Raw genomic sequence first — 27,568 nt, forward strand, 5'->3', positions numbered from 1 at the left:
GGGTTTTCCAGGCGGGCATCTCATAAGCTGCTCTGATTCTCCTTCAGAATTATGACAGAGATTTCCAAAATCATCTTCCTCATTGAGAGAAATTCCTAATCGTCCAATTATTGTGGGCCCATGTGACTGGCCACACATATCTATAAATACCCAAGTATTATTCTGGAGTGGAAATCCCAAGGGTCAGTCTCTCCAATGAGCCTTCTGTTTTCCCAGTGTGTGGACTCACTTTTACCTTCTGCAACCAAAGTGTCACCCTCTAAGTCTGAAGGGAGGCTGGTTTCCAAATTGACTTTCAGTTAAGAATTTTCCATCAGTACCTCAGGCAGCTGCTTTGAGATAGCAGAGAGGGGATTGTAACGTTTAGGGCATAGAGCAATAGGAGCTGGCCATTGAGGAGATTTTGTTTACTGGCTTTATTTTTTACTTGTAATATTTACTTGTTGAGTTTCAGAATATTAAGTTCTGTGCATCGTTTTTATACACCATGTTCATTTTTTAATTTTCATTTTTAAATTAATTTTTGTTGGCGAATAGTTGATTTATAATGTTGTGCTAGTTTCTACTGCACAGCAAAGTGAATCAGCTATATGTATACATATACCTCCTCTTTTTTGGATTTCCTTCCCATTTAGGTCATGGCAGAGCACTGAGAACAGTTCCTGGAAATTAGTTTTATACATAGTATCAGTAGTGCATATATGTCAGTCCCAATCTCCCAATTCATCCCATTCTATCCCCTTACCCGTCTTGGTGTCCATATGTTTGTTCTCTATGACTGTGTTTCTATTTCTGTTTTGCAAATAACATCATCTATACCATTTTTACATTTCATATATGTGCAATAATTGTTTTTCTCTTTATGACTTATCTAACTCTGTATAACAGTCATATCCATTCACGTCTCTGCAAATAGCACAATTTTGTTCTTTTTATGGTTGAGTACTATTCCATTGCATATATGTAGCTTCTTTATCCACTCCTCTGTTGATGGACTGCTAAGTGGCTTCCATGTCCTGGCTATTGTAAATGGTGAGCAGTGAACACTGGGGTGAATGTATCTGAATTGTGGTTTTCTCTGTGTATATGCCCAGGAATGGGATTGCTAAATCATATGCAATGTGTATGCTGGATTCTATTTTTAGTTTTTTAAGGAATCTCCATACTGGCTTTAAATGCACAGCTACAAACTGGTTTTGGATACAATGTTCTTCTTCCCTTCCCTCCATGTGCTCCAGAGTCGCCATCAAATGGGCTCCCTGGGTACCATTTCCATTGCATCAGTGACTCTGCTGAGTTGCTCTGTCTTTATTGGAAAGTCCTTCTGATATTGCAGTTATGAGGGGACTTAGATGTCTCAGTGGCAGGATATATCTTCAATAAAACCTGGTAATACATGAACAATTGACTCCTGAAAGAATTCTAAGTAGTTGCTGCATCTGGTGACTGACAATCCTAAATTTTCAGTATTTTATGCTGAGATTTGATATTAAATTTCTACCAAAGACTCTAATCTGCATATATCCATTTTCTGATACTTCCAAAAAGATTCTTGCTTTAATTAAAGTTACAGTAGTTACTGTGGATGGAAATCGGGCAATTCTAGAGGTTCTCAAATAAAAATGGAGCAAAAGGTGAAACTGACTTATTTAAGTGATAAGCCACTAGCGGCAAAGCCCTCTATTTTATGTGATAAATGCATCATTAGAGGGCTTTTTCTTTCTTGTTCCCCAACCCACAATTTCTTGTTCACCCTAATGCCTTCCACTGAAGCAGCACTGCATCCTCCAAGCTGTCCTTTCAGCTTTAGGATATTGCCTTCTGCAGCTTCAGCTTTCTTTATGGCTTCATCCCTTCTTAAGAAGAGGTTTGTATTAGGGACTCAAACCTTTATCCACATCCACCATCACTCTCTTCAGAGTTGTATCACTTGAGGGTGACCCATTACTGGCTGTCATGTCACAAATATGGGTTTGCTTGTTTCCACAATATTTAAAATGCTTCAGAAGGACTAGTCCTTTTTTTTTTTTTTGTGGGGGGCGGGGGGCAAGGGGTAGAGTTGCAATTTTGACTTTCAAAGCAAAAAATCTCTGTGTGGTTACCTTCATCAATCCCCAAAGAAGTAACACTCATAAATGAATATTCATCTCAAGGACTCTTCTCCATTTCATTCTCTTCTTCATTCCATTGCATTTACTCTCTGACTATTTGCCCTTGATTATTTAAGCAAAGAAATGAAGAAAACAGATTCCCAGATGGGTGATGGTACCTTTCAGCCACATGGTCCGACTCTTACCTGCCCTATTACCATGTGCTGTTTATTTATTTATTTTTGAAAATTTTAATTTAGTTAGTTAGTTACTTTTGGCTGTGCTGGATCTTCGCTGCTGCTCAGGCTTTTCTCTAGTTGTGGCAAACAGGGGTTACTTTCTAGTTGCATTGGGGAGGCTTCTCATTGCAGTAGCTTCTTTTGCTGCAGAGTATGGGCTCTAGGGTGTGCGGGCTTTAGTAGTCGTGGTTCTAGGACTCAGTAGTTGCAACTCCCGGGCTCTGGAGCACAGGCTCAATTGTTGTGGTGCGCCGGCTTAGTTGCTACACAGTATGTGGGAATTTCCTGGACCAGGGATCAAACCCTGTGGCAGGTAGATTCTTTACCACTGGGCCTCCAGGGATGCCCCCCACCCCTGACACATGCTGTTTAGATGGTGCATTTAATAACAGAGTCACAAAGAGAAGAGTAGACTAACTGCCTGAGGGATGATGACAGCACAGCAAATCTTGAATTTCCTCCCGAAATTAAAGAAGTATACACAGATATTAGAGATAAACACTGTGTTCTCCCAATATACTACAAATTTACTTTCAAATAGATTTATTGTAAGTATCCACCTGTACAGGAAATAGAAATAGATACTGTCCAAAAGTCAGTTGTATAATAGGACTTTCCAAACAACAGAAAAGAAATCATGTTGACCTTTCCCCAAAATAAAATCTCTCAGAAATTTTATAAAGCACAAATTACATGCACTGTTTCCTGGATAAAGAAGTATCTTGTCTCCTCAAATATAGAGTATCTATCATGTCTAACTTATGTAGTTAATCATAGAGTGTCTTTTCTATTGCACAAGCTTTCAATCATTAAGAAGTATTTTTGAAATGCCTACTATATAATCTCTACTGTTCTGGGTGCTGGGGATTAATCAATTAATTCCATGGTGAAAAAAACCCAAGACAGTGCCTGTTTCTTTTTTTAATATATAAATCAATATGTATGTGTAATTAAAGACACAGACAGAGATGAAGTATGTATAAAAAGATATCTCCAGGACTATAACGTAAAGTTACAAAGCAGTGAATAAGCCATGAGTAAATCTGAAGGTATCATGAAGAGAAGAACAAATGCTTTTGTCCTAAGTGGACATCAGCATACCTCGATGCTGTCTTTATTCTCCAGGTGATTCTGAGGTGCAGGAGCTCCCTGGGCCATTTCAGGGATCTTCAGCAAGAACAAAATGCATATCCAGTAGAAATTGCTGAATATATACTCAATAATTTCTATAATTGTAATCACACTGGCCCCACAAAATAGGCCCAGCTGACCACCAACATCTGCTGTAATAAAACCAATAAAGAAAGTGAATAAATCATGCTTATTCCATAAAAATCAAACTAAACTTTACTAGATTTTAAATTATTTGAAGCTAAAAAGTTAATAATAGCTGATACATGAATATGAGCTAATGGTATTAAATTTAGCATAAATAATGCAGTAGCAATAAATAATACCTTAGAGTAACATTCACATAATTGTCTCAAAAAAGGGAGCAAAAGAAAACATAAATTCTATTTCCAAAAATACAACTCAAGGACTTTGGAGGGTATTAAATCTCAGCAAATTCATAAAACATCCTAGACAATCACACATTCATTTCTAAGTGGAGAACAGAGCAGAGAACAGAAAGTGGACACCAGGACAGCCTTACTTGTTAATGATACTTTCCAGAAACAGATTTCCAAGTAGTTTATGCCCTCAAGTGTCCAAACAATTTCTTTGTAAGCATTTGCCATATTTCATTGAACTAAGATGTATGAACACAGTACTGCCTTCTTTTTACCAAGTTTTTCAGCATCTATAAGTCTTTATTGTTTGTGCTTTTTTTTTGTGGTAAAATGTATATAGTATAAAATTAGCCATGTTAGTCAGTTTTAAGTGTGCAATTCCGTGGCATTAAGTATGTTCCCAATGTCATAGAATCATCACCAGCCTCTCTCTCCAGAACTTTCTCATCTTTCCCAGCAGAAACTTTGTCCTCATTAAATACTGACTCATCACTGCCCCCTTCCCCAGTCCCTTGCACCCACCACCCTATTTTTTGTCTCTGTGAATCTGACTCCTCAAGCACTGCCTTTGTAAATAGATTACATTACTAATCTTTTCCTCCTTGCCCTGAGCCATTCTTAGGACAATGTTATTTTTGTAAGGCCTGGCGATGGATTGAGTATGAAAGTGAAAATTGCTCAGTCCTATCTAACTCTATGTGACCCCATAGACTATACAGTCGATGGAATTCTCCAGGCCAGAATACTGAGTAGATAGCCATTTACTTCTCCAGGGGATCTTCCCAACCCAGGAATCAAACCCAGGTCTCCCACATTGTAGGTGAATTCTTTACCAGCTGAGCTACCAGGGAAGCCCATCCAAGAACATTGAGGATTCTGCATTGTATTGAGGAGATTGGCTCAGCCACCAGGGTTTGACCATGGTCACTTAACCTGACTCTGATTCCTGTTCTGTCTGTTCCACAACCTCCTCTGAAAGACAGTGAGATCTGAAATTCAGCGGTTAAGTTTGCCAAGGATGGAATGATGGAGGAGTATGAACAGGTGGTGGATGTAACTTAAATGCAGATTTTACTTTTTCGGGTTCTTTGCAGCCCAGTCTGGGTGGAATTTGTTGCAGAGGTCAGTGACGCTGACATGGGGTTAGATACATCTGAGTGAAGGAAGATGCCGAGTGACCATGAGACCACACGCTGTGCACTGTACTGTGCCCAGTCATGGCTGATTCTTTGCGACCCCATGGACTGCAGCCCGCCAGGTTCCTCTGTTGTGCACAGAGTTTTCCAGGCAAGAATATTGGAATGGGTTGCCATTTCCTTCTCCAGGGGATCTTTCGAACCCAGGGATGGAACTCATGTCTCTTGAGTCTCCTACAATGGCAGGTGATTCTTTACCACTGAGCCACCTGGGAAGTCCATGAGCCCTGCCTTATTTGTGAGCACCCCACTGCATTTGCTGGAGACATGTCCAGGGACTGGAAAGGTGTCAGATTTACATGACAAGTGAATGACAAGCACCATGGATTATTTTTCTCCATTGATAAGCTAAACCTTAAATATGAAAGGAAAATAAACTAATTGAAAATTTTTTTAAAATTGAGGAACAGACATTTCTACAAAGAAGACATGCAGATGGCTAACAAACACATGAGAAGATGCTCAACATCACTCATTATCAGAGAAATACAAATCAAAACCACAATGAGGTACCATCTCATGCTGGTCAGAATGGCTGCCATCAAAAAGTCTACAAACAATAAATGCTGGAGAGGATGTGGAGAAAAGGGAAGCCTCTTACACTCTTGGTGGGAATGCAAACTAGTACAGCCACTACGGAGAACAGTGTGGAGATTCCTTAAAAAACTGGAAATAGAATTGCCATATGATGCAGCAACCCCATTACTGGGCGCACACACACCAAGGAAACCAGAATTGAAAGAGACACGTGTACCCCAATGTTCATTGCAGCACTGTTTACAATAGCCAGGACATGGAAGCAACCTAGATGTCCATCAGCAGATGAATGGATAAGAAAGCTGTGGTGCATATACATAATAGAATATTACTCAGCTATTAAAAAGAATACATTTGAGTCAGTTCTAATGAGGTGGATGAAACTGGAGCTGATTATAGAGTGAAGTCAGTCAGAAAGAAAAACACCAATACAGTATATTAACACATATATATGGAATTTAGAAAGATGGTAACGATGACCCTATATGCAAGACAACAAAAGAGGTACAGATATAAAGAACAAACTTTTGGACTCTGTGGGAGAAGGTGAGGGTGGGATGATTTGAGAGAATAGCACTGAAGCATGCATATTACCATATGTGAAACAGATGACCAGTGCAAGTTTGATGCATGAAATAGGACACTCAAAGCCGGGGCACTGGGACAACCCAGAGGGATGGGATGGGGAGGGAAGGGGGTTAGGGTTCAGGATGGGGCGACACATGCACACCCATGGCTGATTCAGGTCAATGTGTGTCAAAAACCACCACAAAATTTAAAGTAATTAGCCTTCAATTAAAATAGATAAATTAAAAAAAAATGAGGAACAGCTAGATAATACTTACCAAGTAACTCAGAGACACTCACTGCTTTTTGCTGCTGGGTTATCTTATAGTTTAAGTCACTATAGTTTATTTCAATATTCACAAGATTCTCCCTGGGGATAAAACAGAGTTAATTGAGCTCAAGATTGTCAGCCAGATTTTTTTTTTTCAGCTTTTGAATTACTTCCTCTTTTTTTGGTTACTCATATAAACATTGCCCACACTCAAACATGTGCAATATAATTAAATTTATCTATCTTTGATATTTGCCAACTTTCAATCATATAAAAAGAAATCTATGGTTTCTGCTGATATTTTTTACTTTGTCATTTTGACCATGTACTTGAGGTAGGTGGGCAAGCATATTTTATCAAAGAGTTAGGTATCTTATTTTGTACCTTTAAAATATTTAGTCCTAAGGTATGTTGCCCTGTTTACAGCATCAAACCTTACTTCTATCAACAGTCACATCCACAGCTGGGTGTTGTTTTTGCTTTGGCTCTGTCTCTTCATTATTTCTGGAGTTATTTCTCCACTGATCTCCAGTAGCATATTGGGCACCTACCAACCTGGGGAGTTCATCTTTCAGTGTCCCATCTTTTTGCCTTTTCATACTGTTCATGGGGTTCTCAAGGCAAGAATACTGAAGTGGTTTGCCATTCCCTTCTCCAGTGGACCACATTCGAAATCAGATTGATTGTATTCTTTGCACCCAAAGATGGAGAAGCTCTATATAGTCAGTGAAAACAAGACTGGGAGCTGACTGTGGCTCAGATCATGAACTCCTTGTTGCCAAATTCAGACTTGCCAAATTGAAGAAAGTAGGGAAAACCACTAGACCATTCAGGTATGACCTATATCATATCCCTTATGATTATACAGTGGAAGTGAGAAATGGATTTAAGGGACTAGATCTGATAGAGTGCCTGATGAACTATGGACGGAGTTTCATGACATTGTACAGGAGACAGGGATCAAGACCATCCCAAAGAAAAAGAAATGCAAAGAAGCAAAATGGCTGTCTGAGGAGACCTTACAAATAACTGTGAAAAGAAGAGAAGCAAAAAGCTAAGGAGAAAAGGAAAGATATTCCCATTTGAATGCAGAGTTCCAAAGAATAGCAAGGAGAGATAAGAAAGCCTTCCTCAGTAATCAATGCAAAGAAATAGAGGAAAACAATAGAATGGGAAAGACTAGAGATCCCCTTGAGAAAATTAGAGATACCAAGGGACCATTTCATGCAAAGATGGGCTCAATAAAGGACAGAAATGGTATGCACCTAACAGAAGCAAAAGATATTAAGAAGAGGTGGCAAGAATACACAGAAGAACTGTACAAAAAGATATTCATGACCCAGTTAATCATGATGGTGTGATCACTCACCTAGAGCCAGACATCCTGGAATGTGAAGTCAAGTGGGCCTTAGAAAGCATCACTATGAAAAAAGCTAGTGTAGGTGAGGGAATTCCAGTTGAGCTATTTCAAATCCTGAAAGATGATGCTGTGAAAGTGCTGCACTCAATATGCCCGCAAATTTGGAACACTCAGCAGTGGCCACAGGACTGGAAAAGGTCAGTTTTCATTCCAATCCCAAAGAAAGGCAATGCCAAAGAATGCTCAAACTACTGCACAATTGTACTCATCTCACATGCTAGTGAAGTAATGCTCAAAATTCTCCAAGCCAGGCTTCAGCAATATGTGAACCGTGAACTTCCTGATGTTCAAGCTGGTTTTAGAAAAGGCAGAGAAACCAGAGATCAAATTGCCAACATCCACTGGATCATGGAGAAAACAAAAGAGTTCCAGAAAAACATCTACTTCTGCTTTGTTGACTATGCCAAAGCCTTTGACTGTGTGTATCACAATCAACTGTGGAAAATTCTGAAAGAGATGGGAATACCAGACCATCTGACCTGCCTCTTGATAAATCTGAATGCAGGTCAGGAAGCAACAGTTAGAACTGGACATGGAACAACAGATTGGTTCCAAATAGGAAAAGGAGTATGTCAAGGCTGTATATTGTCACCCTGCTTATTTAACTTATATGCAGAGTACATCATGAGAAACGCTGGACTGGAAGAAACACAAGCTGGAATCAAGATTGCCGGGAGAAATATCAATAACCTCAGATATGTAGATGACACTACCCTTATGGCAGAAAGTGAAGAAGAACTAAAGAGCCTCTTGATGAAAGTGAAAGAGGAGAGTGGAAAAGTTGGCGTAAAGATCAATATTCAGAAAACTAGTATCATGGCATCTGGTCCTATCATTTCATGGCAAATAGACGGGGAAGCAGTGGAAACAGTGGCTTTATTTTTTGGGGCTCCAAAATCACTGCAGCTGATGACCGCAGCCATGAAATTAAAAGACACTAACTCCTTGGAAGGAAAGTTATGACCAACCTAGATAGCATATTAAAAACAGAGACATTACTTTGCCAGGAAAGGTCCATCTCATCAAGACTATGGCTTTTCCAGTAATCTTGTATGGATGTGAGAGTTGGACTATAATGAAAGCTGATCACTGAAGAACTGATGCCTTTGAACTGTGGTATTGGAGAAGACCCTTGAGAGTCCCTAGGACTGCAAGGAGTCCAACCAGTCCATTCTAAAGGAGATCAGTCCTGAGTGTTCATTAGAAGGACTGATGCTGGAGCTCAAACTCCAATACTTTGGCCAGTTAATGTGAAGAGTTGACTCATTTGAAAAGACCCTGATGCTGGGAAAGATTGAAGGCAGGAGGAGAAGGGGATGACAGAGGATGAGATGGTTGGATGGCATCACCAACTCAATGGGCATGAGTTTGGGTAAACTCTGGGAGCTGGTGAACTCAGGGTAAACTCAGGGACAAGGAGGCCTGGTGTGCTGCAGTTCATGGGGTCGCAAATAGTCAGACATGACTGAGCGACTGAACTGAACTGAACTATGTTGCCCTCTGTTGCCCTGGGCTACCCCCACATTAGGAGAGGTTCTGACCACCTTTTGTGACAGTCTTAGCTGACTTATTCTATTCTCAGCCTTTATTCTAACATGGTAGCCCTCACAGGCACAGACAGAAGGTTTGGCAAATGGTCTTTTAATTCCAATTTGACAAAGGTAGTATTTATTTTTGTCTCAGAGGTTGTTTAGTATTGAATTAGACATGACGTTGTGTTCAGTACTAATCACTATAGCTTCATTTTGAACGCATTCATGTCATGTTGGTATTTAGGGAAAATAATTTTTCTCCTGACCTAATAACTTTTCTGTTCCTCATTCCTGAGAAACTGGAAAAGACATTAAAAGTAAATATCTAGTGAGTATATGATTTACAAATGCTTGAGTGTGTGTCTAACTTTGATTTAAATCTGGGTCCTGTTCTTTGTGACTTATGTGGTCCTGGAGAAACCACCTTCTTTTCCCAAGTCTTGGTTGCTTCTTCTGTAGTCAGGATTTCAGTTCTGTGGCAAGAAGCAATTAAATAATATATGCAAAAAACTGACACAGAACCTGCATATATTGTGCTTTTAATAAGTGGTAGTCATTTACCTTACATCATTGGTATTTTGGGCAGAGACTGTTTTCTGTGTTTTCTGGAAATCTTTATATGCAGCCTGAGTGGCTATATAACTATTTTGAAATAACTCTTATGTGCTTTTAATAAGTGGTAGTCATTTACCTTACATCATTGGTATTTTGGGCAGAGACTGTTTTCTGTGTTTTCTGGAAATCTTTATATGCAGCCTGAGTGGCTAAATAACTATTTTGAAATAACTCTTATGTACACTTACCATCTTCAGCCCAGACACCACCTTGAAATTCATTGATACATCAAATTACCTCTTGGTATTCTACTTGATGTTCAACAGATATTTCAAATATTCCAAGTCAAACTTCATATATTTCTTCATTTTTAATGCATAAAACTTCACAGCTAATCCATCAGTATTTGCTTTACCTTCAAATATACCCAGAATCCAACCTCTCACGCATCCACTGAGACCACCTTTGCCTAAACTTCCATCATCTCTCACCTGGATTTTTCCAATCGCTTTCTGATTTCTCCTTCTGCTTCTGACCTTAGTGTACTCCATCTCAACAGATACTCATCCTCCGCTCTTCACACAAGAACCAAGGCAATACTTTTGCAACTTGTAAATCATATCACTTTACTGGTGAGAGCTCACCCCAGACTCGCCCTCTGCGGTGTTATGAGATTTCTATCTACCACTGACCTGTTCATGGTGATTGATGCTTGCCCATCCTTGGCTATCATCTACTCTGCCTCCTGCCACACCATTTTCCAGGCTATTCTGCCCATATACAAGGTGCGCTGTTAGTCTAGGACTTTTCTTGGCATGTGGTTTTCCTTACTGAGGTGCCTTTTCCCCTTTAATATTGAGACCAGCTCTTATATCACCTTCAGTTCAGTTCAGTTCAGTCGCTCAGTCATGTCCAACTCTTTGCAACCCCATGAATCACAGCACGCCAGGCCTCCCTGTCCATCACCATCTCCCAGAGTTCACTCAAACTCACGTCCATCGAGTCGGTGATGCCATCCAGCCATCTCATCCTGTGTTGTCCCCTTTTCTTTCTGCCCCCAATCCCTCCCTGCATCAGAGTCTTCTCCAATGGGTCAAATCTTTGCATGAGGTGGCCAAAGTACTGGAGTTTCAGCTTTAACATCATTCCTTCCAAAGAACACCCAGGGCTGAACTCCTTTAGAATGGACTGGTTGGATCTCCTTGCAGTCCAAGGGACTCTCAAGAGTCTTCTCCAACACCACAGTTCAAAAGCATCAATTCTTCGGTGCTCAGCTTTCTTCACAGGCCAACTCTCACATGTGGTCGCATAGCCTTGGCAAACAGACCTTTGTCGCATGACCAGTGGTCTTGCATGACCCCTGGAAAAACCATAGCCTTGACTAGATGGACCTTTGTTGGCAAAGTAATGTCTCTGCTTTTCAATATGCTATCTAGGTTGGTCATAACTTTTCTTCCAAGGAGTAAGCATCTTTTAATTTCATGGCTGCAGTCACCATCTGCAGTGATTTTGGAGCCCAAAAAAATAAAGTCTGACACTGTTTCCACTGTTTCCTCATCTATTTCCCATGAAGTGATGGGACCAGATGCCATGATCTTCATTTTCTGAATGTTGAGCTTTACGCCAACTTTTTCACTCTCCTCTTTCACTTTCATCAAGAGGCTTTTTAGTTCTTCTTCACTTTCTGCCATAAGGTGGTGTCATCTGCATATCTGAGGTTATTGATATTTGCCCTGGCCATCTTGATTCCAGCTTGTACTTCTTCCAGCCCAGCATTTCTCACGATGTACTCTGCATATAAGTTAAATAAGCAGGGTGACAATATACAGCCTTGACATACTCCTTTTCCTATTTGGAACCAATCTGTTATTCCATGTCCAGTTGCTTCCTCACCTGCATATAGGTTTCTCAAGAGGCAGATCAGGTGGTCTGGTATTCCCATCTCTTTCAGAATTTTCCACAAATGATTGTGATCCACACAGTCAAAGGCTTTGGCATAGTCAATAAAGCAGAAGTAGATGTTTTTCTGGAACTCTCTTGCTTTTTCTATGATCCAGCGGATGTTGGCAATTTGATCTCTGGTTTCTCTGCCTTTTCTAAAACCCGCTTGAACATCTGGAAGTTCACGGTTCACATATTGCTGAAGCCTGGCTTGGAGAATTTTGAGCATTACTTTACTAGATTGTGACATGAGTGCAATTGTGCGGTAGTTTGAGCATTCTTTGGCATTGCCTTTCTTTGGGATTGGAATGAAAACTGACCTTTTCCAGTCCTGTGGCCACTGCTGAGTGTTCCAAATTTGCTGGCATATTGAGTGCAGCACTTTCACAGCATCATCTTTCAGGATTTGAAAGAGCTCAACTGGAATTTCATCACCTTCACCAGCTTTGTTCATAGTGATGCTTTCTAAGGCCCACTTGACTTCACATTCCATGATGTCTGGCTCTAGGTGAGTGATCATATCATCGTGGTTATCTTGGTCATGTTCTTTTTTGTACAGTTCTTCTGTGTATTCTTGCCACCTCTTCTTAATATCTTCTGCTTCTGTTAGGTGCATACCATTTCTGTCCTTTATCGAGCCCATCTTTGCATGAAATGTTCCCTTGGTATCTCTAGTTTTCTTGAAGAGATCTCTAGTCTTTCCCATTCTGTTGTTTTCCTCTATTTCTTTGCATTGATTGCTGAGGAAGACTTTCTTATCTCTTCTTGCTATTCTTAAGAACTCTGCATTCAGATGCTTATATCTTTCCTTTTCTCCTTTGCTTTTCACTTCTCTTCTTTTCACAGCTATTTGTAAGGCCTCCTCAGACAGCCATTTTGCTTTTTTGTATTTTTTTTCCATGGGAATGGTCTTGATCCCTGTCTCCTGTACAATGTCAAGAACCTCAGTCCATAGTTCATCAGGCACTCTATCTATCAGATCTAGTCCCTTAAATCCATTTCTCACTTCCACTGTATAACATAAGGGATTTGATTATCACCTTAAAGCCTAACAATTTTCAAAGTGTGGTCATAGACCCCTACTGTGCATGCCTGCTTAGTCACTCGGTATCACACTCTTTGCAACCTCATAAACTGTAGCCTGCCAGGCTCCTCTGTCCATGGGAGTCTCCAGGCCAGAATACTGGAGTAGGTTGCCATGCCATCCTCCAGGGGGTCTTCCTGACCCAGGGATGGAACCCACACCTCATGGATTGCAGGTGGATTCTTTACCACTTGAGCCATCAGGGAAGCCCACACAGACCCCTAGGGGTCCCTGTTATCTCTTTTGGAAGTTCACAAAGTCAAAATTATTTTAATAAAATACTGACATGTTATTTAACATTTCCACTATGATTATTATTTCAAGAAAGCTGCAGTAGCCACTTTTGATATAGAACATAATTTTCACTTGAAGGAATGGCTGACAAACTATAGTTCTTAAGAATGTGAAATTTGGCAGAGATTTTCACAATAATAAACAAAATGAGCTTGTTGCATCAAGGAGAATAACTGATAAGACGAGGTTAATAATAAATTTTAAGCTTTTAACTTTTATGCTAAAGTTAAAATTTTGGAAAATTTATGTCTGCTATGATGAGCTTGATAACTCAATTTTTAAAGACTTTTATGATAGGAAACAGAGAAGGCAATGGCAATCCACTCCAGTACTCTTGCCTGGAAAATCCCATGTATGGAGGAGCCTGGTAAGCTGCAGTCCACTGGGTCGCTGAGTTGGACACGACTGAGCAACTTCCCTTTCACTTTTCACTTTCATGCATTGGAGAAAGAAATGGCAACCCACTCCAGTGTTCTTGCCTGGAGAATCCCAGGGACGGCAGAGCCTGGTGGGCTGCCGTCTCTGGGGTCACACAGAGTCGGACACGACTGAAGCGACTTAACAGTAGCAGCAGCATGATAGGAAAAGTAATGTTATTACATTCCAATGTGTATTATATAATAAAGTAGATCGATATTTGGAAAATGTGCATAGCTAAAAGAATTTTTCTAACACCCAATAAATGATGTTCCAAACCATGCACGAATAAAAGACCCATTCAAAGTGCAAGTTCAGTGAATATAAATCAAATTGAATATGAAAAATTCACTGATATGTTTTGACATTTCAGAGATGACAGCTTTCAAATGCCACCCCGCCCCTTTCTTGTCCTCAAAGAGTTAAACTGATGAGAAAGCCATGGTCTTCCCCCTTTGGCCCCTGGGAAAGTTCAACCACACAGACCCTGGCCTTCATCTCGGATTGTTTGTCCAAGTCCTATCTCAAAACCATAAGGCCAGGCAGAGCCAGCTGCCTTTTCTTGTTCTCTCAAAAACCAGGAAAAGTTCTGCCTGCGAGCCTGCCCTTCTGTTCACAGAAAGTGTCATTATGTGAACAATAAGTACATTTCTCATACCCTCCTGATGCATGTATGGTACCATGAATCTCAACAGTGCCATCAAATATTGAGTCAAGAGTTGACCTCAGTCCCTCTGGGCAAATCACAAAACACATACTGCTGTTAACATGTAACAAGCTAGTCTTGTTGATTTTTGATGTATCATCAAAGAAAAATATCACAATTATCTATAAAGGCTATTAAAATAGGCCTCCCTTTTTGAACCATACATCTGTTTCATGCAAGATTTCCTTCATGTTCTCCAACCAAACAACATAACCCAACAGATTAAATGCAAAATGAGAATCCAGCTGTCTTCTCTTGTCAGACACTGAAGAAACCTACCACATCCTAAAACAATACCACTCCTCTTCCTAAACATTTTTGAAAATAGTTAATCTTTATAAAAACTTTTACTTATGTCACTGTATAGCACATTCATTATTGTTGTTTTAAGTGAATCAATAAATTTAAGAAGTCACACCTTACTTTCCTAATATGGCAAATATTGATACTTAAATCCCACATGAAGGAGAACTCACTGGACTCCTCAGGGATTCTGAAGACTGTAAAGGGACTGACAAGTTTGAGAAGCACTGGGTCTTTGCTCAGCTGTCACCCTGCCAGGACAGTCTTACTTGATCTCAGTCCTTCATGCTGAGACCAGCCCTCCCCGACTCTGACTCCTTCTTTTCTGTCCCTTCCCCTCCCAGGCACTCAGCACCATGGCTGGTTGCCCCATATATTTATTGTCCATCTTCACTCCACAGGGCATGCATGCAGCATGGCAGGGGTTTATCTTTTATGCACAAAAGTATCTCTAGTTTCTAGAGCACTCTGGAATACTGACACACAAAAGGCACTCATTTCCAATTTGTGAAATGGACAAATAAAGGAACAAATCAAAGAAGAAAACAGCTAATGAATAAATTTATAAATATTTAACCTCTCTGTCTTTTAAACTGAGGTAAAAATCAACTACCTGATGGTTTTCATATGCAACAATAGTTTCATTAAGAAAGATCCTATTGTGTAATATAATATGTAAATGGGAAAAGATTTTGGAAAAAGAATAGATATATGTATATGTGTAACTGGAACAGCTGTACATCTGAAACTAACACAACATTTTTAATCAGCTATAGTCCAATATAAAATTAAAAGTAAAAAAGAATAGGTTCTATTAGCAATGATTCCTGGAATTATGTGGTATCTTTAATATCTGAGAGGCATGGTTGTAAATCACTCTCTTTATTGTTTACCATTTAGAAATCAATATTCCCAAATAAAATTAATTCAAAATATATCATTAATACGTTTACTTAATTTCTATTGGTTTAACCCTGGGTAACAGGGGAATGTACTGTGTTTAAGTAGCTAAGCAAGGGGTATCATAATATTTGCAAATAATAAAACAGCAGCCAAAGTGAAGGAAATAATAAAGTTGTTTTGGAAGTTGAGAAATTTTAGCAATATTGCAATCTTTTTGTGATCCAAATTTGCATGTAAACTGATAATACTGTTTAATTTCCCAAGCACAAAACTTACAGTCATTTTCCAGAATTATCTATTTGTGTTTTGGGGAGAAGATAAATTCAACCCCTATAAAAATATCACAAGGTTTACTCAGCTCCTCCAAAGTGAGTGACTTGCCGGTAATTTGGGTCTTGTTGACTCTACATTTCATGGTGATAGGAAAATTTTTCAGAATTTAGATCCAAGAATATTTATGTCAAGAGGTACAATTATAAAATAAAATCTGGGTTTTAATGAGGGTAAGAAGATCAAAGAAAAAATAGAGTGTTTATTGCATTTATAAAACACTAAAAAATGCTTCCACATGCTTAAGTTTTAGTGCTGGATTAATTAAGGGGAATACTTTTTTTTTTTATAAACCAAACCATTTTATACAAATTTCACTTGAAAATTCGTTCAATTCAACACACAAAAAATTATTTTGCTAATGAAATTGGCCTAAATTCAGCCACAATTCACTTCCATAGGGCCCACTTCAATCAGGCTAATCTTCTCACCTCCTTCTTGATGGGACCCAGCAACTGCCACCTGGGGCTTCAGACTGGTCGTAGTCTGGGGCTGGTTTGTGCCACTGCCATCACTTCATGATTAAATTAAGAGTGCTTTAAGTCCTACTGATGCTAAGCTTTTATATCTGCTTTCCTAACGAACTGTATGGTCTTTCCTGGTGGCTCAGTGGTAAAGAATCCACCTGCCAATGCAGGAGATGCAGGTTCGATCCCTGGGTGGGGAAGATCCCCTGGAGAAGGAAATGGCAACTCACTCCAGTATTCTTGCCTGGAAAATCCCATAAACAAAGGAGGCTGGTGGGCTACAGTTCATGGGGGTGGCGAAAGAATCAGACACCACTTAGCAACTAAACAACAACAACAAACTCTTCATGTTTTCTGATTAACCACTCTTCAATTTTTGATCTCTGTGCACAAAGCAAATTTTTAATTATATGTGTGATTTCTAACCCCTGGCTCTGTCTAGGATTTGGACAGCCCTGAGTCCAGCTGTGTTTGTTTAGCCACTCACCTTAGCCCTCCCGGCACTGGCCTCTGCTAGTCACAAGCCTGCAAGGTCCCCATGTGTCAGTTATAGGATGAGGTTAATGGGTAGCTACTTACAATAATATAAATTTTAGGAGAAAAAACAACAATGTTCTCTAGAGTCATTTTGTATAAAAATGAGTTTCTTTTCTGACTTCACCAATATGTCTCTAAAATAAAGTCTATATCCTCTGCATGATAAACAGTGAGCCCAGGAGATTTTTTCCAGCCAAAAAATCACATGAACTGCTCTTCTCAGGCACAGCTAAGTATAATAGGAATAATATTATAAATATACCAGTTTTCCATATTAAAATGAAATAGAGGCATCTATACTAGAGACAGAAGTGCTGACAAAGATACAGCTGCAAATTTTCTAGTTTTCTATCTTTTTATCCAGGTTTTTAAAGTGCTACCCTATCAACCCCATCTTAATGAAAAGACTTTTTCTTCCTGACTTGAAAGATCATTTTATTGTCTAGAAATTTATACTGGGAGAATGCTTTTTTGTTTGTTTCATTAAAATACATACCAGCTTAAAACCTGAAATATGCTTTCAAAGTCAGATACTTGGCTGTGCAAAAGTAAATCCACTTTTAATTAGTTAATATATTTTATTATAATAGACTTAAGTACAAACACCAAATGTACTATATTGCTATTTTAGGTCCTCAGCTTAAAAATATGAATAAAATACAAAGATAAATGTTATGATGCTGCCTGATTTTTAAAATATTTTTTAGGAAGTTCGATTTGTTATTTCTGATAGGAGAGTAATATAGCAGGAGATCTAATATAATCTTTAGTTCATCAAAATTGTAGTGATGTATCTCTGTGGAAAATATACAGAGACCAGAGTTATAGGTTTGGGGCATAAATTCCCTGTGTGCCACTAAGGACATTCACAGGACAGTTCACTTGAAATGCAGTAACTTCACTCCTCTCCTCTGTAAAATGAGAATAGTTTGTATTCCCTTTAATTAATACAGTTATTAGTATACCCAAACTTTATAATATGTGGTTGTGCTTAGCTGCTCAGTCGTATCCGACTCTTTATGACCCCGTGGACTGTAGCCTGCCAGGCTCCTCTGTCCATGGGGATTCTCCAAGCAAGAATACTGGAGTGAGTAGCTATTCCCTTCTCCAGGGAATCTTCCCAGCCCAGGGATAGAACCCAGGTCTCCTGCATTGCAGGTGGATTCTTTACCGTCTGAGCTACCAGGGAAGCCCAAGAATACTGGACTGGGTAGCCTATCGCTTCTCCAGGGGACCTTCCCGACCTAGGAATTGAATTGGGGTCTCCTGCATTGCAGGCAGATTCTTTACCAGCTGAGCTGCCAGGGAAGCCCTTATAATGTACAGGTAAGGGATTTTCATGTTTTCAGTCATGTTAGCATTATTCCCCAGTTGGGCCAAAAATGTAAGATCATAAGCAAATTATTCAGTCCTTATTTCACTTTTCACTTAATTAAGTTAAGGGATTGAAAGACAAGCTCTTTTCTACCTTTAAAATTCTAGGCTTTCATTGATGATTCACTGCTGTCAGCCCTTGCTTTCTGTGATTGATCAGAATTTTATTCCTGGAGTCTTTGAAAGTAAATAAAATATGTATGTTAATTAGAAATAATGTACAAAGCTGAAACAAATACCTGATATATTGCTGGCTTTGATTCAACTTCTTGGAAAGATATTTCAAAGCTTTTTGGCTTGGAAAAGTGGAATAAGAAATGAACGCAGGGTATTCTGTTTCTTCACAAGGTACAGGGCAGCTGGAGTTGTGTGTTCCCACTGTACACAATCCCTTAATTTCAATGTGGTCTGAAATGAAAATTAGGATAGGATATTTGGAGAAAAAGATTATTTCACAGTGGGGAGGACAGAGCTTTTAAAAATTTTATCATTTCACTTTCACTGTGCAAGAATACTGGGGTGGGTTGCCATTTCCTTCTGAAGGGCATCTTTCTGACCCAGGGAATGAACCCACATCTCCTGCTTGAAGGCAGATTCTTTACAGTCAGAGCCTTTAGGGAAACCCCTATGTTTAAAACAGTGGTTAACAAGTTCAATCACTGCTTCGTTAAGAAGTGGTATTTATATTCTGTTTACATTTTAGTACAAATACAACAAAGAAGACAATCATAGGGGTTAACCTTGAATTCATGGTGTCACTGGATTCATATCTTTGTTAGAAGTAAGAATTTCTTACCAGAAAGTCTCTGGGCTTATTTTCACAAGAAATTAGACATTTGGGTAAAAGATGGAAAGTTTTTGTGACCTTAGGTCACCTTGAGAGGAACTTTTTTTTTTTTCTTTTTTTTCTTTTCTTTTCTTTTCTTTTTAAACTTTACATAATTGTATTAGTTTTGCCAAATATCAAAATGAATCCTTAGAAACATCATTTTGAAAGTGAGTGACACAGGTTTAAACGAAATGTACTCTTGGGCTTGTCTCAATAAAGATGGTGTGCATGGTGCTGTGGGGTGCTGAGGTCCTCAGGTCTGGGGATGCAGGGACTTTCTCACTCAGTTCCCTGTCCTCTGACTTCTCCTCAGCAACCACACCACCCATGTGAGTGTGTGTTGGGAAGGGAGTGGTGTTTGCCCACAGGCACTTTTGGACCAGTGCCTGGGCCTATCTCACTGTTCTTTGCTTTCAGCAAATGTTCCAGTTCTTGTTTTCCTTGTGGTTTTGTTAGTGAAACTCTTTCCTGTGAATCCTTTGTTTACCAAGACCTTGAATAAGGACCAACTTTGGGCTTGTTTTCTAGATTGTCCTATTGATACTCCTCTGAGCATGACTTTTGTAGGCATCCCCTGGTTCTGAAAGATGACTGGCAATAACTTCCATGTTTTCCCTGCACACACACACACGCACACACATGTACATGCACAGACACATACATGCACACGCACACACACATGCACTCTTCTGATCCCATTTTCCCATAAAACTCCCCCAAGAAGTAACTGCATGCATGATGTTTCCCCAAACTTCACATTCATCCCTTTTCAGGGATAGGAAATGACAAGAAATTTGACAATGTAACCTTAACTCCTCACTTAGTAATGTGACTTCTGCATATTCAGCTTGTAAAGCTGTTTAAAAATATCAGATCATTTGTACTCATGCCCATTCCATGAAATATTTTACAGCCATTAAAAGGAGTCTCTGAAATCTTGTCCTGCTGTCCTAGAGATATTTCTGCAACAGGTTAGATAAGCAAGTTTCATAGAAGGGTATATAATATGATTCCATTTTAATAAAAAAACCAATGACTTAAAATCATAAACAGAAAACTATATTTGTGGAGAAAATTATGGTAGAATGTGCTGGAGCGTTAACATCGGTTGAGAGTTAAGGTAAGAGATATATAAGTGAAAAATGCTGTTTAAGAGGAAGCTGTCTCCAGTATGTGTGTCATGTACGTTGTGATTCCATTTATGTAAAAACTATCCATACACACTTCTGTATAAGCTACATATAGTGAAATGAATGAGGAAAAGAATGGTCACCTAAATTGTGACAGTAATTTTCAAAGTGATGCTACTGCTTTGATTTTCAAGTGATTCTTTCCTATTCTGTAATGTTTGAACTAATCACAACAAGTGTGATTTATGTATGTAATAAGAAAACCCAACAAAGCTACTTTCATTATAAAAATGTTTACAGTTTAAAAAAATTAGAAGTAAAAACCACAGCTCTCTTACTGTCACTTTGATAGTGCATATCTTTGATTCAGATGTATTTTGAAATAAGAAAGGCTTTTCATTGTGTTTTACTGTGTAAGCTATTGTTATTAAATTTAAGAACATTGAAAACCTACCTCTTATAGTCTCTGTTGTTTAATTTCTGAACTATCTATAGTATGATTTAAAGTCTTGTTTGATTCTGAGCAACTTTCATATAAATCTTGAAAATAAAGAAATAAATTAAGCCACTTACCGAGTATAGGAGACACACAGTTGTAAAACTTTTGTAGGTCACACTCTATCCCATTTCCTTAAAAATAAAAAGGGTAAATATAGAGACTTTACATTTTATGAAATGAGTGAAATAATGACAAAAACACTCTCCATCTATCATTTTGCAAAAGCTAGTATGAAAATACAATACCCAATGAAAATGCACACTGGGAGGAAGAAAATAATGTTTTTGTTTCCTCCATGTTTCTTTCCATTTGTCTATATCACTTAAAATCTTAAGACCCTGATGCTAGAAAAGATTGAAGGCAGGAGGAGAAGGGTATAACAGAGGATGAGATGGTTGGATGGCATCACTGACTTTATGGACATGAGTTTGAGCAAGTTCCAGGAGTTGGTGAAGGGCAGGGAAGCCTGGTGTGCTGCAGTCCATGGGGTTACAAAGACCTGATGTGACTGAGAGACTGAACTGAACTGAAAGTAGGAATAATAATTTTCAACTGTTCATATCTTTGGAATTTAAACTCCTTTTACATTTATCATCTCATTTTTTTCCCTACAGTAATTGTAAGATGTGCAAATCACCGTTTTATAAATGAAGAAACCAAGTTTCAGAAAGTGGCTTGCCTAAGCAGTTAGGGGGCTTAGACTTATCTCTTCACCTTCTGTCCAGCTCCCTATATCCATTGATTTAAATATACATAAACCCACACACCTGGTGGGGCTGCCTATCTAGTGGTAGGATGGGGCAGGGAAGTAGCACTCTCTGTGGAGCACCTGCAGTGAACCTTGGGACAGAATCAATCTCAATCAGATCTGGGTTTCATCCCAGGCTGATTCTAAAACTTCAGTCTTTGCACCTTAATGCAGCACTTGTCTATTGCTATAACCCATGAATCTTTGGGGTGAGCTCAGTGTTTATTCAATGGTCCTTAAAACAAACAACAGAGAACATCACTTACAGTCTGTGGAGAAGTTCAGCTGACAAGGGGGAAGTGTGCTTTGTGAAGAAGTAAAAATAAAAAAGAAAAGTCTACCTTGAACACTGAGTCTATAAGAAGTCTCTCTTACCACACTGTGGCTTACTTCTTGAATGATATTTCTCTCATTACCAAGAGGTAATGCTTAGGCAAGCCACTTTCTGAAACTTGGTTTCTTCATTTGTAAAATGGTGATTTGCACATCTTACAATCACCGTAGAAAAAAATGAGATGATAAATGTAAAAGTGAGTTTAAACTCCCAGGTGGCTCAGTGGTAAAGAGTCTGCCTGCAATGCAGGAGATGCAGGTTCAATCCCTGGGTGGGGAAGATCCCCTGGAGGAAGGCACAGCAACCCACTCCAGTATTCTTGCCTGGAGAATATCATGGACAGAGGACCCTGGCAGGCTACAGTCCACAGGGTCGCAAAGAGTCAGACACGACTGAAGCGACGGGACATACACACATCAAGAATGATGAAATTTTGGAAATGACCCACATCTGAAAGGCTGATTTTTAGAACTGCCTCTACAATTTGCTAGTGGGAGTTCTTCAGCTAGTTCATTCAATGTGTATAAATCTCATTCCTCATCTGTAAGCAGACTTAGAGGGATAACTAAGGATCAAATCAAATAAGCTATATTTCTGCAAGCACCTCAAAGTTTGTGCATATGTCATGCTTTGTGTTTTACATTTCATTTTGCCTAGTGTCTGATTCTTATTAGTTATTTCATTTTTGTTTTGTTTTGTCAGAAATGATACATTTTAAAACTGTAACATTATTTTTCATATATCAATTTAGACCCTTTCCTGTAACTTTGGAATTTTCTGTAATTAGGAATGAGACTCAGAGCCAGAATTAGCAGTTTTATAGAATGCCAGTTTTGGAGGAGCCACAAGACAAAAAATAAAAATTCTGGAAAGAAGGAAGTGGTGATTCTCAAAATTTCTGAGAAGCTATTTGCTGAGTTGCAACCCCTGTTATAGGGACAGCATTAGCATGTTCATGTGTGACTGTGTGTGTGGTGTGTGTGAGTGTTTGTGTGTGTGTGCGTGTGTGTGGTGTGTGATGGGCCATCTCAAGGGGAACTGGTAAGCTTGTAGGACCAGACTGGTTCACCCCTTAAATCACTCTACACTTCTTCATAAATACACTGGAGAATAGGGTGAAGGAAATCTAAATAGAAATATCTGGCTATTACATGGAGTGAGTTCTGTGTCAAGCAGTTTTGAGACCACCTGCATACTCACTCCCCCTGTTATAACTTGTCAGGCCATGCAGGTTGGATACTTCCTGCTGCTCCTTACTTTCCAGGAGCTGCAGAACTTAAGTGCAAGGCCAGCTCCATCCACCCTGCTCCAATGCCCTGTCCAGGGCTCGGCTCAGACATCCGTGGCTCTGAAAGCATTCAGACTGGATGCAAAAGGAGACTACAGAGTCTTTCTAACAACAACAAAAAGGTCTCAACAAGGAAATATTCAGCATTGGTAAGAAGATCTACTGTTTCTTTCAAACTGAGAAAAGTCTTGATGAGCAGCTTAAGAGCACCCAATTGAAAATGTTGAAGTCGGATTTGGGGACCAGCTCAGACAATACAAGGCTCTTTTCTTTTCCAGATATCCCTGCTAGGAGGTTTATTTGTCAGATGGATGGTTTTCCAGCATAGAATTACTTAAGAATGTGAAACAGCTTTCTGATACATTTATTTCCATGTTTCAGATTAAGTAAAGAGTTACAGAACAGGACACAGCCTCTATTTACCAGGAAGAAGGAAAGGCAGACATCCGCACTGCTTCTTGATGTGCCAAGCTTTGCATTCCTGCAAACAGCCGGAGGTGCTATAGGTCCTGAAGTTCTGCAGTTTCATGTGGGGATTGCATTCTCCCCAAGGGTATTCCTGATGGACTGTCTTAAGACAAAATAAACACCTGGGTCAGGAGATCTGTCTGACTCAATACATCCCTTTCCTTTTCTCTCAAGCCTTTGATATTCTTTAGTTGACTACATTTGTCCACTATGCCTACTCTATTAACCTGAAAACCCCTGAAGTTAAGTCTACTGTTTGCCCTTTAGTGTCCGCCCTAAATGCTCTGTGTTGTTCAGTTGTTCAGTCGCGTCTGACTCTTTGAGACCCCATGAAGTGCAGCATGACAAGCTTCCCTGTCCTTCACCATCTCCTGGAGTCTGCTCAAACTCATGTCAATTGAGTCAGTGATGCCTGTACCTGTAGGTACATCAATAAAATCAGACAAAGTGCTTTAAAACTGAACTCCTACAAGGAAAAAAAATAATTTTTTGATATATTTTAGCATATTCATCAACCCACTCACAAAACGGCAACCAAAATTATACACACAAAAAGATCCTTTAAAAGAGAATCAAAACATGAGACTAGACTTATGGTTGCTAAGGTTGGGAGAAAATGGGCTGAGAGTTTGGGATTAGCAGATGCAAACTAGTATATATATAGGATGGATACACAACAAGGTCCCACTGTATAACACAAAGAACTATATTCAATATCCCATGATATATCATAATGGAAAAGAATGTAAAAATAATGTGTGTATATATGTATATATATATATATATAAATATATATGTATAACTGAATCACTTTACTGTACAGAAGAAATTAGCACAACATTGTAAATCAACTAAACTTCAATTAAGAAAAGATCCTTTGGTGGTGGTTTAGTCCCACCAAAGATCCTTTACTGAGTACCTAATATGTGCCAGGCAATATGGTAATGTTTTCTTTACATTATTTCACTTAAACCTCAAAGTAACTGTGATTTGGCCACCTGATGAGAAGAGCCGACTCATTGGAAAAGACCCTGCTGCTGGAAGAGATTGAGGGCAGAAGGAGAAGATGGTTGGATGGTGTCAGAGGCTGAGATGGCTGAAGGGCGTCACCAACTCAATGGACATGAGTTTGAGCAAGCTCTGGGAGATGGTGAAGGACAGCCTGGAATGCTGTAGTCCGTGGGGTCACAAAGAGTCAGACATGACTGAGAGACTGAACAACAACAGAGTAACTGTGAAAGGAAACACTAGACCTTGGCCCTCAATGTGCAGAGAGGAGATGGAAATACAGGAAGTTAATCCAGAAAATTAAGAGCAAGGGGCTGCCAAGTGGAAACCTGTCAGACACTGGGATTCTAAGACCTGCTCTGCCCACTGACTTTTTCCTTCCTACAAAGTCCTATTGAGAAAAAGTACAGTTCAGCCACATGGACTTCCTTTTTAATGTCCATTTTCAACTCAAATAAAATTCAAAGTTGACTTGGGTTTGCTGAGCTTTCCAGCACTTACTTAAACTGTATCTGTGAATTTGCTGTTTTTGAGCCTCCCAGTAATGGAAAAGTATCTGAACTGAAACTGTTGAATTTCTGGCGATGTTTGAAATGCAGGAAGAGAAAAGAGTTTCTAATGAAATGTGTTATTATGTATTTATGGGATCATTACCCCACTGACGGACACAGTCTCTATTTATCAGGAAGAAGGAAAGGCAGACACCGGCACTGCTTCTTGATGTGCCAAGCTTTGCATTCCTCTGATTAGCTGGGGGTCAGAGTTCCCTCAGACTCCGAATTTTGTGATTATATGTACGTCTTTATTTGATATTTACCTTCACCTGGCGGATGGTCACCCGTGTATGCATTCCCACTGGTGAGGACAAGCCCAAACCATCAAACTGCGGCACCTTCATGGGTGAATGGATAACAAAGGTGATCCCAGCGTCGACAAAGCCAAGGGTTGGGTCATCAGTAAATTCCTCCTGAAACAAACAAGTATTTCTTCCCAGATTACAAACTGATGTCAATTATGTACAACATGAGTTTGTGCAGAATTTTGTGCAGAGTTCAAGACTGATTTTTATCATCTTGTGATAGCATTTGAATAACTTAAAAATCAAATACTTCATGTCAATATGAGATCTCTTTTTATATAAAAGCTGTGAAAATTAAACACCTAAAGACCGACTTTTCACAGTTAAACTACACATCAAGGCCTTGGCCATTTTCTCCGGGTCACCTCTTGCCTGTTGCAATTTGAATAGAAATACGGAATATATCGTATACTGACTGTCAGCCACCTGGTTCCCCTCGCCCTCTCCTCACCTGCCTCTTAAGTTTCTTTCTCCTTGGCTGTTCTCTTTACTTATTTGTCTCAGAAAATCCTTTGGCCCTCTGCTTCTCTTTGCAATTAAAATATTTGGCCTGACTTAAAATTCAAATTTATTTTCTCCTAAAAGTGAAGACTTATACTACTTCTTTAGCACTAGTGCTTTTCTTCTGTAAATCTTATGTCAGATAAAGAATTTTTTACAAGAAAACAAATATATATATATATATATATATATATGTAATTGTTCATTACATAAAAGCTTACATTTCAGGAACTCAAGCTTTGCTTTATTGGTTAGGTTTCTTGGTTGGCTTTCATATATTATCATAAAACCAAATTCCTGATTTATTGTTTCTCTTTTTTTTCCTAAGAAGCCAGTAGTTCTTCATGATTAGGATCAGAAAGGGCTTTTGGAGGCATGCTGTTAAAAGACACTTACTCCTTGGAAGGAAAGTTATGACCAACCTAGATAGCATATTCAAAAGCAGAGACATTACTTTGCCAACAAAGGTTCGTCTAGTCAAGGCTATGGTTTTTCCTGTGATCATGTATGGATGTGAGAGTTGGACTGTGAAGAAAGCTGAGTGCCGAAGAATTGATACTTTTGAACTGTGGTGTTGGAGAAGATTCTTGAGAGTCCCTTGGACTGCAAGGAGATCCAACCAGTCCATTCTGAAGGAGATCAGCCCTGGGATTCCTTTGGAAGGAATGATGCTGAAGCTGAAACTCCAGCACTTTGGCCACCTCATGCGAAGAGTTGACTCATTGGAAAAGACCCTGATGCTGGGAGGGATTGGGGGCAGGAGGAGAAGGGGACGACAGAGGATGATATGGCTGGATGGCATCACTGACTCAATGGACGTGGGTCTGGGTGAACTCTGGGAGTTGGTGATGGACAGGGAGGCCTGCGTGCTGCAATTCATGGGGTCGCAGAGAGTCGGACACGACTGAGCGACTGAACTGTGTTTATTCCTGTGACTCTGAGGCAGGAAGAGCACACTCCCAAGGAGGGGTCAGAGTGAGCCTGTTTCACCAACCCACAGCAGTGAGCACAGCTGAAATGAACCCCACCAGTGCAGACATGAGCACCAGATGCAGTTCGACTTCCAAAAGGCAGGACCCAAAGCAGCTGATTTGTCAGAGGGTCAAAAGAAATTTAAGATCAAACTTCTGGTGACTTTATTAGTTATAATTTCAAGCTATAAGGAGAAGGGGTGGCCTTGATGAGGGACTAGGATGATTTTTCTTGTGAACAGGTTAACTGCACATGTAACAACAATAAACTTGCGTTTGATACTCAGGACCCTATTTCTCCTAGGCCCACGGTAACTCTCTAAGGAACACTTAACTGCTAGTCTGGAGAAATATCTCAGCTCTATTTACTTATTGAACTTTGCACTGAATTTGCAGATTTTAATTGCGCCCTAAAAACACTGGGGGAAATTTTAGCTTGTAGAAGTTATTATATAATATTTGAAGCGAACATATGGCTTATATTTAAATAACTTGAAAATATCAATGAACTAGATATACAATCCTGGCTGTGTGTATCGCAATGTGCAGTGCTGTGGACTCTTGAATGGAATACAGGGGAAACTACGAAGCATGGCTTAGCAGAAATTCCTGGAAAGTAATCAATTGCCTTGTTCATTTGGACTGGGGAGTAGTTTGGT

The 27,568-nt window shown here is 39.4% G+C and overlaps 1 protein-coding gene across 1 annotated transcript in view; it reads right to left on the reverse strand.

Annotated features, from left to right (window-relative positions):
* Positions 1–2,980: 2,980 nt before the first annotated feature.
* The window catches only part of ASIC5 (acid sensing ion channel subunit family member 5), a 37,922-nt gene continuing 13,334 nt past the window's right edge, over positions 2,981–27,568 (reverse strand). Inside the window, exons 5-10 of the mRNA XM_044930381.1 lie at positions 25,396–25,545; positions 23,526–23,673; positions 20,807–20,863; positions 18,514–18,682; positions 6,419–6,510; positions 2,981–3,612 (exon numbers count right to left, since the gene is read on the reverse strand). Coding sequence (XP_044786316.1) covers positions 3,422–3,612; positions 6,419–6,510; positions 18,514–18,682; positions 20,807–20,863; positions 23,526–23,673; positions 25,396–25,545 — 807 coding nt within the window. The 3' untranslated portion in view covers positions 2,981–3,421. The remainder of the gene's footprint in view (positions 3,613–6,418; positions 6,511–18,513; positions 18,683–20,806; positions 20,864–23,525; positions 23,674–25,395; positions 25,546–27,568) is intronic.

The sequence above is a fragment of the Bubalus bubalis genome, chromosome 17, assembly GCF_019923935.1.
Source record: "Bubalus bubalis isolate 160015118507 breed Murrah chromosome 17, NDDB_SH_1, whole genome shotgun sequence".
Lineage (NCBI taxonomy): Eukaryota > Metazoa > Chordata > Mammalia > Artiodactyla > Bovidae > Bubalus > Bubalus bubalis.